Here is a 12,113-nt window from a genome sequence, read left to right on the forward strand (position 1 = left end):
CAAAGTATAATTATATTAAATAACACTGCAACCACATATGGAAGGAACCAAATAAAAAACACTACTGCAAAAGTTAAAGGAAAAACAAATTCATTTTGTGACATCTATAATTATAAAGATACATATAACCAATCTTAGGAAACTACATACTTCACACTGGGATTTTAATTTTTACTTCACTTTATCTTCTTAGAATATTCTCTGGATGGGCAAAATTCTATCCATGGCACCTAATACAAAAGTTATAACATAGGAAGAACTCTATAATCTAGGTCTTTGTACTTTGAGATAGACATAAAAAGAATTCTTTAAAAGTTAAATTTGTATAAGCCTGTGTTAAAAATTTCCAAGTAAATTGAATTCACTACCGAAAATCAAATATTTCTTTTTAAGTAGGGAATGTCAGGAAAAAAATTCCAACAAACATAGTAAGCAATAAAGAAAAATTATGTCAATTGTTCCCTATACACAAGCAACTCAACTGGGTTTATGTTTTACCCCAGAAATTCTCCTTCCTTTTCTTAGCTCGTGCCAGGGTTTGAAAAGCCTGAAGACTAGATGCTGCTGAGCGAGCAGATATCTCAGACAATCTGTCCTCATCTGCAACGAAAGAATCCCATGATTATATTCAGGGCACGAATATCTGTTAAACAAAATTATGTTTTATATAACAAAAATTTAAAAGTATCAAGCTTTGTAATATCCATGTTGGGTCTGTCAGAAAAAAGTAATCTATTAAAATGTAAGATATTAATATTTTCTTAATAGCTCACAGTTTTCCAAGTTTATCATACATAGAAATCAAATATTTTAATGTTAAATGAGCATTTTTTTCCTTCTAAAATCGCATCGTCATTAAGCACACAGCCTATGATTTCAGTATTATTTGAAACAATTCATCATAATACTGTTTTTTCCTACTTTAGAAAGCACAGCTGCTCTGAGTATAAAGCTTTTCTAAACTTTTTAAAAACCAAATGCCATACCTTAACATGGTATTGCCATCACATTTCTGAAATAATCTCACTAAATGTAGAAATAATGTTTGACTTTAATGTACTACCCCTGCATTACTACTGAAATTCCTTATTCTGAATAAGCAAAATGAGGAATCTATCTAACCTAATAATCTATTACAAGGTTATTTATAAACTTTGTTCTTCCATTAAAAAGAAAACAGAAGTGGATTCAAAGTTGCCAGATATTTCAATTGAAAAACATAACAACTTGGCGATTTCTCGGGTCTCTCTCTTCCCCCTGGGACCCAAGAACCTTGCCCAGGCCCCTCTCTTGGGACCCATTACCCTAACAAAAAAAAAAAACATAACTTCATTTCCAGCTCACTGAATTCTGATGAAAAGTCCTTCACTTGCTGCTAACAGGAAAGAAAATTTTTAATGTTTGTGAACTTCTAATATATAAAATATAAAATTTAAATTTACTTTCTAATTTAAAATTTATAAATTCAGTAGTTCCATAGTTCTAAGAATGAATTAAAATAGTGATTTCAATTATTCACATCAAGAATTCAAAATTCCTCCTGCCACTATTAGAAGAAAATTAATTTGTCAGAATAAAAACTACATAGGAGAAAAAAGTCCATTTTCCCTAATCATATATTTTTTTGAGAATTGAAAAAAATACATAGACATGTGAAAAAAAATGACAGATGTAATGCTAGGCCAAATTCCTAAACCCCGAGCTAGACAGGGTGGTTAAAAACAGAAGTAGTACTGATCTAGGTACAATCGCTTATCATCTGTCTGCCTTAAAAAAGATTCCTCGCCACTTCAGGTCCCAGCTTGCTCATTTGTAAAATGAGGATAATTTCACCCCCCTCACAAGGTTTCAAGGATCTAACGAAAAAGTATCTGTGGAAGTACTTCATAAACTACAAAGTGCTAATCAAATATAAGGTCATTATACTATTCTAAACTACCATATAATAGAATTCAAACTTTTATGTTATGTGACTATTGAAATACCTTCATCATTAAAGGCTTCATGCTGAGGTAAGTGGAAATTGTTCATCCTCATTTTTCCCACTTAAAAAAAAAAGGTAGAAGAAATTATCCTTCAAAGCTACCAAACAGCCTATCTTAATTATGCTAACCCATTAATAAAAGCTGTCAGAAACTTCATTAATTTTATATCGACAGAAATGACTAAGGGTCATTCAGTAATTTATAATATACTTAGCAAGTACACAAACTATGGATAACTTCCTAAAATCCTTTTCTAATGATAATATTGATCTATTCTAACTTTACAGAAATGTAGTAGGCTTCTGATTAGAGATGGTAGCTTCAACCACAAATGACATACAAAATGACATTAAACTCATAGGACATAAACTCACAGGACAAATAGAAGCCAAGAAAAACACCAGGAAAGAGGAAAGCAATGGAAGGGCAGTGAGTATATAATTATACCCAAGCAAGCTGAACTCAAAGCCAGCAGAGGAGTGAAACCAAGAAGCAACCAATTTGTTTCCATCATGACTCGGAGTTTGGAGTACCGAGTACCACTGAAAGTTGGAGGGAAGGTAAGACTGAACTAGGAAACTGGCTGAAATCTTTTTACAAAATAGTCAGACCACCAGATCCTTTCTTAAATTTGCACATTTGGATAACTGCCTCTTTTGTAAAAGAGGAATGAAGTTTTTGTCTCTTAAGATTTACCAGAGCTATTCTGAGTGAAGGACACCAGCTTCAACTGAGGGTAAGAATGCCATTTTCATAACAGGGCTGTTATAGATATCATTTATCTCCTCAAAGAGATCAAACATTCCATCCATGAAATAAGAATGGGGTGCTATATGAAAAGAGTATGAAATGTTAAAAAAAAATCCTAGAAGTTAAAAATATTACAGCAAAAATCTTTTTAACAAAACCAACAGAAGAGGTAGGAGATGAAAATTGGTAATAAACCTTTCAAATTAAAAAGACAGAGATGAAAAATAATAAAATCATGTTCAACATCTGAATAACAGGAGTACCAGAAAGAGGAAACAGAAAATGAAGGGGAAATTACTGACTGAATAATTCAATAAAATTTCCCAGAAGTGAGAGCTTTCCAGATTCAAAAAGTTGACGGAAGTACCAGCAAAATGAATGAAAAGTGACCTCCCGCCCAGGGATATCATTCTGAAATTTCAGAACATTAGGTGTGAAGAGAAGATCCAAATGCTGCCAAAAAGAAAGCACCACATATAAAAGATCAAGAATAAAAACAGCATCAGACTTCTCAACATTAATCGTGGAAGCTATAAAAGAGTTGAACAATGCCTAATAAAACTAAAGGAAAATCATTCCTGACCTTGAATTCTATACCCAAGCAACACGTGGCAACATTTGAGGACATTTTTGGTCTCCTGGAGAAGAGGTACTGCTAGCATCTAGTGGGTTGCCTGTATGTGCAGGGGAAAGTGCCCGAGAGACTCCTCACACGTACACAAAAGCAGAAAGTGAACTTAGGCAGCACAATTGAGTGTCCCAAAGAGAGACTTTTCCTATGTAAAGAAATCTATTACATTAACTAAAAATACTAAATAATTTATTAATATTTAGTACATAGCTATAGTCTTTATGTCTATCAGTATAACACTTTCATTTTAAAAGATGAAAAATTAAAAACAAAATAATTACCATTGTGCTGAAATTCTGGATCTCTCAGAGTGCCCTGAATTCGACGAGAGGGATGCCAGTAGGACGGCGCATGGGGTGGAGAAGGTGACTGTCCAGGGGTGTTTGTTGGATATTCTGGAATTTTTGAAACTGGAAGAGTTGCCTCAGCTAATTTGGGGATATTGGCTTCAGAATCTTCCCGCAAAGGCAAGGGATCAATTGTTTTTATACCAGCAGCTGGAGAAGTCAGTAGGGATATAGCACGACTTTCTTTCTAAATGATAAAAAAAAGCATACAAATGTACATACATACACAAATAAACCAAACATTTACATGTGAAAAGCAGAAGGAGAAATGGGGAAAATTTATGTAACCTTCATGTGGGGAAGATATAATATAAACAGATTTGGCTATCTAAAACAAAATATGTATACATTTAAAAATTAAAAGAAAAATGACAAAGTTGGGGAAAATGTACAACTTATATGACTGACAATGAATTATCATTGCTACTTAAATATTTCTTTTAAAGTAATAGGAAAAAACTAATTAAAAAGTAGAAAAAGGATATGAATCAGCAATTTATATACTATATAAATTGTTCTACCTAATAATCAAATAATTATAAAATAAAAGCACTATAGTACTACTTTTTCACTTACCAAATTGCAAAAATTAATTTAAAAAAAAAAACACAATAATACCCGGAGCTGGCAAGAATGTGGAAAAATTGGCAATCTCATACAGACTGTTGCTGGGAGCACAACCTTTCTGGGGGGGCTGGCAAAACACAGCAAAAGCCTTAAAATTTTGTGTTCTTTAACCATACAATAATACTTGGGGAGTATTTACACCAAAATAATAATAATAACATAAATTAAAATGTAGCTAAAGGATAGATTTCTTTACAGTATTTTTTCAAAATAAAATAATTAAGAAATAATAGGAATCTGGATAAAAAATTGGGTTTAACAATAAGCATCTGGCTTAAAAAACTATGGTATAACTATAGATTGCATGTGTTTCCATTAAAGATTATAAATGATATTAATGATATGGAAATATATTCACAAGCCAGTGCTGTGTAAGAAAAAATAGATCATGAAATCTTATCTATAGTATAAAATAACTAAATACACTAACATACACACATACCCTACATATCTCAAAAATTTAACAGTAGATGTCTCTGAACAGGAGCTGTGAGATCATTTATTTTCTTTCTCAGTTTGATCAGTATTTTCTGTTTTCCACAATGACAGTGTATCACTATCCTAAAAGTCCCTGGCAATTTTACTTTTTAAAAGAATGCAAACCAGCAAAATCAAATACAGTTCCAAACTTCCCCTGATTATTCCTGGTAATTTTTGCCTTCCTTATTGTCTTTGAGTCTATCAATGCAACATTAAAAACACTGCTTTCTAAACTTAGGTATCATTTTCTGTTAATATAGAGCATATTGCTTCAAAGTGAAGATGGCCTGAGGTGGTTGGTCTCAACCAATTAATATATTTTAAATCAAGATCTAACATAAAACCACAAATCTCCCACTTGCTTCCCTTTTTAAATGAGTATCAGTACAACACAAATAATTCCAAAGAGAAATTGTTCTTTTGATTATTTTTTTCTTTTCTTACATATATTAACAAAATTTGGGATCTCTGTCAAATTTGTCTTACTATTGCTAAAAAGACCCAAATGAAACCTATAAAATACTTTTAACACACGGGGTTTCCCAGACTTTTGTGATCTGTTTATGAGTCTAAAGTTTCAAACGGCCAGTAAGTCTCGCTGTTTCCATTATGCCCTGTACACAGCAGTTCTCAGTGGAGAACTGAGCAGCCACAGTGATTTTATTTACCTTGTTAGTCAGATCCTATTTGCTTTGTTGCTTCAGATCTTCCAAGGGCTTCCCAGTGACATTAAGAATAAAATCCAAACTCCTTACCCAGCCTCCCTTTCCAACTTCATTTCCTGCCCTCTCCTTTTCCCTCTCTTGGCTCCAGCCACATGGGCCTTTACACGCTTCTAAAACTTGCTGTTGAACTTACACTTGCTACTCTTTCTGCCTGGGAAAACACCTCTGCCCCAGATCTCTGCATGGGTACCTCTCTTGTTAGTTAGGTCTTAGCTAAAATGTCACCTCCTCAGAGGTGTCTGTCCTGATGGCCCAAACTAAACCTGCCTTACCTACCCCTGGGAGGTCATCTGCTGTTTTATTAATTCATAGCACTTACTACTACCTAGAATTATCTTTTTAAAAATGTCTATTTCTCCCAATGAAAATATAAGCTCCATGAAAGCAAAGGTTTTGGCTTGATTATCAATGAATTCCTAGATCCTAGACCAGTGCCTGGCTCATTTTAAGAACCCATTAATACTGCTGAATGAATGAAATAAAACTCCTGATACTCTCTTCCAAAGAGGGTCCTCATCCAGAGTCCCCTCAATGCATGGCACCTCCACAATCTTGTTGGACAAGCCAGAAACTTAAAAGTCATCCATAAGGTCTCATCCCCTATTATCCAACCCAGCACCAAGCCTTGACATCATTCCCCTTACACAATTCTTTAGTTTCAATCACTTCTATCTGTGCCTACCCTCCTTCATCCAAGCTATCAACATCTCCTATCTGGACTGCCACGATGGACTTTTAAGGATATCCACATTCTACTCCTGCCTTCTATGGCAACCAGAGAGATCTTGCAAAACACAAATCACAACACTCCCATATTTAAACTATTTCAATGGCTTCCCATTGTTCTTGAAATAATGATAGAAATTCTCAATGTTGCTCTCTTTTCCAGCCTCGTGTTGCCCCACGCTCCTTAACACACTATACTGGTCTTTGCTTCCTAAAACCCTATGTTCTTTCTCTCCACAGGATCTTGGCACATGCTATGCTCTTTCTCCCCATTCTTTTTACCTGGTTAATGCTTCCTCTTCCTCTTCATCTCAGTTCAATTATGGCATCTTCTAAGAAGCATCATAGACTTTCAAGAAGCTTCCTGTCTCTGTGATTAGGCCAATTCCTTCCAGAATAGCACTATGTACTTCTACTTTGAAACCCTTATTAGTTTTAAGTTTACTTTTTTTGGTGTGATTGATTAATGTATATCTCCCTCACCAGACTACAGGTTCCATAAGGTCATGTCCCATGTCTATTTTTATTAACTATCACAGCCACAGCATCTAGCATGTGGGTAAATTTGCTGAATGAATGAAGTGTGCTAATGCATGCTCGGGTTTTTAACATAACTGTAAGATCTGAAAATGCTCCTTCATGATCAAACCAATATCATGAGAAGTCTAAAGTTTCATGAGATACTGACAATTTATTCAAAACTGAATGATTTATGGGTCTAATTTTACATGTAATAATAATGTAATTTCTTATGAATGCTCTTATAAGAAAATAAAGGGGAAAAAACTGCTTATGTATATTGAGTTTAATGACTCCTATGCCTCCCAATAACCAAGGGGTAGACAATCAGAAATAACCAAATCTAGCTCCTAGTATAGTCCCTACTGGTGCTGGTGGCAGAAAATTCACACAGAGGGATTTCCAATCAAGTCAACATGAAACCTGCTTATTTTAGAGGAGTTTGTAGTTAAAATGTTACAGTTGTATTGTGTGCAAAATGAGGAAGAGATTGGCATTAAAATGTTAAAGGAAAGGACAGTATTACTCTATTTAGATTATTCAATAAATTAATTCCACAGTAAATGAAAATAATACATATAAATCCAGCTGCAAATATGAATTAGCATCACCCAGTTTGGCTGAGTTAGCCCTGTGTGTACAGTTACCTAGAAGTTCACACCTTCCAGGTGACTGGCTGGAATCTTGCACAGGGCAGAACACTCCATGTGGGCAATAGAGATTCCTAAGATTTGATTCTAATAAGTCCTCTGACTGCATTCCTAATTATTCCTTTAACAAACCAACAGGAAGTGCTTTAGATATTCTGTCATTCCAATAACATTCATTCAACACATTACCTGCTATGAGCTGGACTCTGTTCTAAGCACTGGGAACTAAGAGGTGGGGGACGTTCTGATCCCATCTCCTACCTGTTCTCAATCCTTGAATACTCCCACTGTGTACCCTGGAATTCATGAACAGCCACGAGGAAAATCTCTTATAGATTTTCAACCTCTTCTTTGAATGTTATCTGTTCTACTTCGATCACTTACACCCGTGACTATATGCTGCTAAGCCTTGTCATTACTGGCAACCTCTCCATAATTTCAATTTCTGACCACCACCTCCTAACTTTAAAACTAATTTCCACAAGTACTCCAATTCCAACAAGTCTTTAGTTCTCAAGACCTGCCATCCATTGATCTTATCACCTTTGCATCTTACCTTCTGAAGACCTAGTGTCCCTTCCCAACCATCTCAACTTCCATGGCCAATCATTATAATCACTTCCTCACACATACCCTAACTCCCTTACTCCTTTTCTCACTTTGTCTTACTCTGACAAACTAAAACCTCAGTTAAATCCACCTCTCTATCTATCCTGCACCTCTGCAACTAAACATACAACCCATTCTGACTAGTCTTATATCAACTTTGTAACCTAAGTGGCCTAGTGGCCCCTTAACATCGTCCTGCAATCTTCCACGTTTCCCTGACCCACTCAACTCCCACTCTCTGAGAAGACTATTTCATGCCCCCTTCTCTTTCCTCAAACCTCCAACGTTTTCTTCCCAGCCTCATTCTCAGCAAGGATCTTTTTCATACTTTGGAGAGAAGCAAACAGAAGAGGCTTTCCAAAAGCCCCCACATCTTCCTATATTCATCAGCAGTGCCCGCTTGTGACGATGAAGAAACTGTCAGTGTCTAAGGACCCTTCCATGTCCCCACCAGATCCGAAGCTCTTTCTCCTACTCAAGAGCATCTTTCCAACAACTTTTCCTTTGCTCCTGCTCATCAACTTTTCTCTCTCTCCAAAATTATTCTTGTTGACATATAAACATGCTATTATGTCTTCTATCTTGATCTCACTCCTCCCAACTACCGTTACTCTGCTTCCCTTCTCAAGGGAAAAAAAAAAAAGCAAAAGTGCTTGAAAGAATTGTCTGTGATGGTGGTTTCCAATTCCTCTCTCTCTTCTCTTGAACCCACCTTCACTTAGGCTTTTGTCCCTCCCTTCCACCAAAACTGCCCTTCATCAAGGTCACAAATGGCCTTCATGTTGCTAAATCCAATAGTTTTCATACCTACTGACCCCCATCAGTAGCCTTGTCACTCCCTCCTCCTTGACACCTCCAGGACAGCATAGTCTCCTGTGTGTCACCATCTCACTGGCTGCTCCCCTTCAGTCTCCTTTGCTGGTTATTCCTCCATTTCCCAAAAATAAAATACTAGGGCTTAGCCATGTCCACACCTTCTCTTCTCTGTCTATACCCTCCTTCCTTGATGATCTCTCTTCCAGTCTTGATACTTTAAACACTTGTCCACCTACATTCTAAAGAACCTCAAATCTATCTCTGCAGCCCAACTTTTCCTCTACACTCCAAAACCATATAGTCAAATCCCTTCTCAACAGGTCTACTCACATGTCTAATAAGCGTCTCAAATTTAACATTTCCAAAACAGAACTCTTGGTCTTCCCTCATAACCCTTTTCTTTACACACTGTCTTTCCCATCTCAGTTAAATGGCAACTCCATCCTTATTACTCAGGCCAAAAATATTGAGTCATCCTTGATTCTCTATCTTATCCATCAACAAATCTTGTCAACTACACTGTCAATGTAGATCCAGAATCGCATTATTACATGACCTTCACTGCTAGACCCTCACCTCTTGCCTGGATAGTGTCACTGACTCCTAATGGGTTTCAGGCCCCTGCTCTTGCTTTCCTGCTGTCCACCCTCAACACAGTGGCCAGAATAACCTTGGAAAAAACTAAGTCATGTTACTCCTATGCCCTTCCAATGGCTTCCCACCTCATTCAGAATAAAATTCAAAGTCATTGCTATGATTTACAAAGCCCTATACAATTTAGCACCCGATTATGTCTCTGAACTCATCATTCATACTTCTCTCTCTCTCTCTCTCTCTCTCTTTCTCTCAGTTCCAGCTACACTGACCTCCTGGATGTTCCTCAAGGAATCAGGTACCCCCTAAGCTCAGGACTTTGTACTTGCTCTTCTCTTTACCTAGAATGCCTTCCCAGATATGCACATGGATCAACCTCTCACCTCCTTCAGATTCTGCTCAAATGCTACCCTGTTAGTGAGGACTTCTCTGGCCATTTCCTATTCCCTTCCCCTGCTTTATTTTCCTCCTTGGTACTCATCACTACCTAAAATAAGACATATTTTACCTAGTTATCTTGTATACTGTCTCTCTCTCCTCCACTTGAATATAAGTTCAGTGATGGCCATGACTTTTGTCTGTTTTATTCTCTACTATATCTCCAGTGCTAAGCAGTGCCTGGGACGTAAGTTGGAATACAACCGCTGCACAGTAAATGCTCAATAAATAGTACTGTTTTTCTTCTCTCTCTTCCTGTTAAGTCACTACTGACAAGATCTGAAAGTATATCATGGAAATGCAATGCCACTACCAGAAAAAAAAATTCAAGCCTTCTGCCTTACTAAAAGCAAGTTAATTGTATCATCTCTACATATGATAGCCAGAATTTTCTAAAACCTGAACATATCATTCATTCAATACATGTGACTAAAATAATTCCAGAAGAGATGCTTTTTTCCCAAAATATAAATATTTACCTTAGTAAAATCATTCTTTGAAGTTTCTAAACAATCCTGAGAGGACATTCTTTTCCTCTGTTCTGGGGCTGGAGGCTTCACCTTAGATGGAGACACTAAAACAGCACCCCCTGGAAAAATGCAGAAGATGACAGTCGTTCTTTTTAGAGACAGGGTCTCACTCTGTCACCCAGGCTGAAGTACAGTGACTCAAATCACAGCTTACTGCAGCCTTGAATTCCTGGACTCAAGCAATCCTCCTGCTTTTAGTCTTCTAAGTAGCTGGGACTATAGGTACAAGCCACCATACCTGGCTAATTTTTTTTATTTTCTGTGGAGATGGGGTTTTGCTATGTTGCCCAGGTTGGTCTCAAACTCCTGGCTTCAAGTGATCCTCCTGCCTCAGCCTCCCAAAGCACTGGGATTACAGGCATGAACCACTATGTCAGACCATACCAGTTTCAATTAAACTAAATTATCATGTAGAAAAAGCAGGTTAAATAAGAACTGAATAGTGTTTGCCTATTACCAACAGCTGGAGTAGTAAGATCATGATGAGTCCTCTGGATTCCACCAAGTTCTCTCAGCTTTGGAGTAGGAAGCCTGCCTCCTTTTCCTGAGGAAACAGAAGAAGACTCCGACCTACAAATTGAAACAATCTATTATGAAGCATTTTCTCAAAAAAATGTGATCAAAAATACTTTGCCATCACTACATAATAATAAAGTATAAGACTTATAAGGATTTTGTTTCTGAAAAAACAACCACCAAATCCACACGTAGTTAAGTGGGACTGAATACATGAGGAGGAGGATCACTGCGAGTCAGCACCACCACAGCAGAGAATTCTGCCAGTACCTCATGGCCCAAGTTCAATACTAGTTGTAACACCCATGAATGAGTAAGAGATTTGGTCTTTAGACAAAAAGCACCACTATCAATGGTGGGGAAGACCCATTCCCCAAAGCAGTTTGCACACAGGAAAGGAATTAGCTATTTTCAGAAATCACCTTTTTAAAAAATATTACTAAACATTCTTTCCTTTCTTTTGTGGTAGAACCATCTGGTATTAAAGAACAACAGTTTTTTTCATTAAACATAAAGAAAGTCATTCTTCCAGACACATTTGCAAATCTGGCAAATCATAATTACAGGACATAAATAAAAATAACCCTAACTACTTCCAAAGTAACCCAGTCAGTGTTCTAGTGTTTAATTACCAATTAGTGATGACTCAAATACCTGAGTGAATCAAATTATAAACCATATAGCAGTACCTACCTTGTGGCACTGAAATAAAATCTGCTCTTTATTAGTCATAAAAGCAAAAATATAAACCACTATACTTAGAGACAAAACAAAATACATATTAACCATGTACAATAGTGCTTCTCTATACTGAGTAATTTGAAACTCTCACCCTTCTATCTTGTCTGCTTTAGATTGCTCATGTACATCCAACTTCTCGAGCTCTCCTATATATGTCTGCTTGTCCCTTTTCCCATCCTCCTCCTCCTCCTCCTCTCTGGGCTGTTTCTGTACGTCTTCACTGGCATTCTCTGCATCCCAGGCCAGCCGCCTTCTAACTGGTACAGTGGGAGCACCTGACACACCTAATTTCTCCGTAGTAGTTTTCTGGTGCTCTTCTTCCAAGGTATGTTGTTTTTCTTCTAGTTTTGTAGAAGGAAATTTCTGCAAAGTCTTATGGCTTGTAGTATCTCTGCATAACAAAATAAGTTTTACCGTAAATTTGAGTAG

The 12,113-nt window shown here is 36.7% G+C and overlaps 1 protein-coding gene across 3 annotated transcripts in view; it reads right to left on the reverse strand.

Moving 5' to 3' along the window:
• Positions 1-415: 415 nt before the first annotated feature.
• Positions 416-12,113, reverse strand: part of MDM1 (Mdm1 nuclear protein) — a 28,166-nt gene continuing 16,468 nt past the window's right edge. For all 3 annotated transcript variants that reach the window (XM_069490392.1, XM_069490391.1, XM_069490390.1), the window contains 6 exons: positions 11,776-12,075; positions 10,885-10,997; positions 10,377-10,486; positions 3,648-3,900; positions 1,986-2,045; positions 416-600 (listed from right to left, as the gene is read on the reverse strand). In XM_069490392.1, the coding sequence (XP_069346493.1) occupies positions 488-600; positions 1,986-2,045; positions 3,648-3,900; positions 10,377-10,486; positions 10,885-10,997; positions 11,776-12,075 (949 nt within the window). In that variant the 3' untranslated portion in view covers positions 416-487. The remainder of the gene's footprint in view (positions 601-1,985; positions 2,046-3,647; positions 3,901-10,376; positions 10,487-10,884; positions 10,998-11,775; positions 12,076-12,113) is intronic.

This window comes from Eulemur rufifrons, chromosome 16, assembly GCF_041146395.1.
Source record: "Eulemur rufifrons isolate Redbay chromosome 16, OSU_ERuf_1, whole genome shotgun sequence".
Classification (NCBI taxonomy): domain Eukaryota; kingdom Metazoa; phylum Chordata; class Mammalia; order Primates; family Lemuridae; genus Eulemur; species Eulemur rufifrons.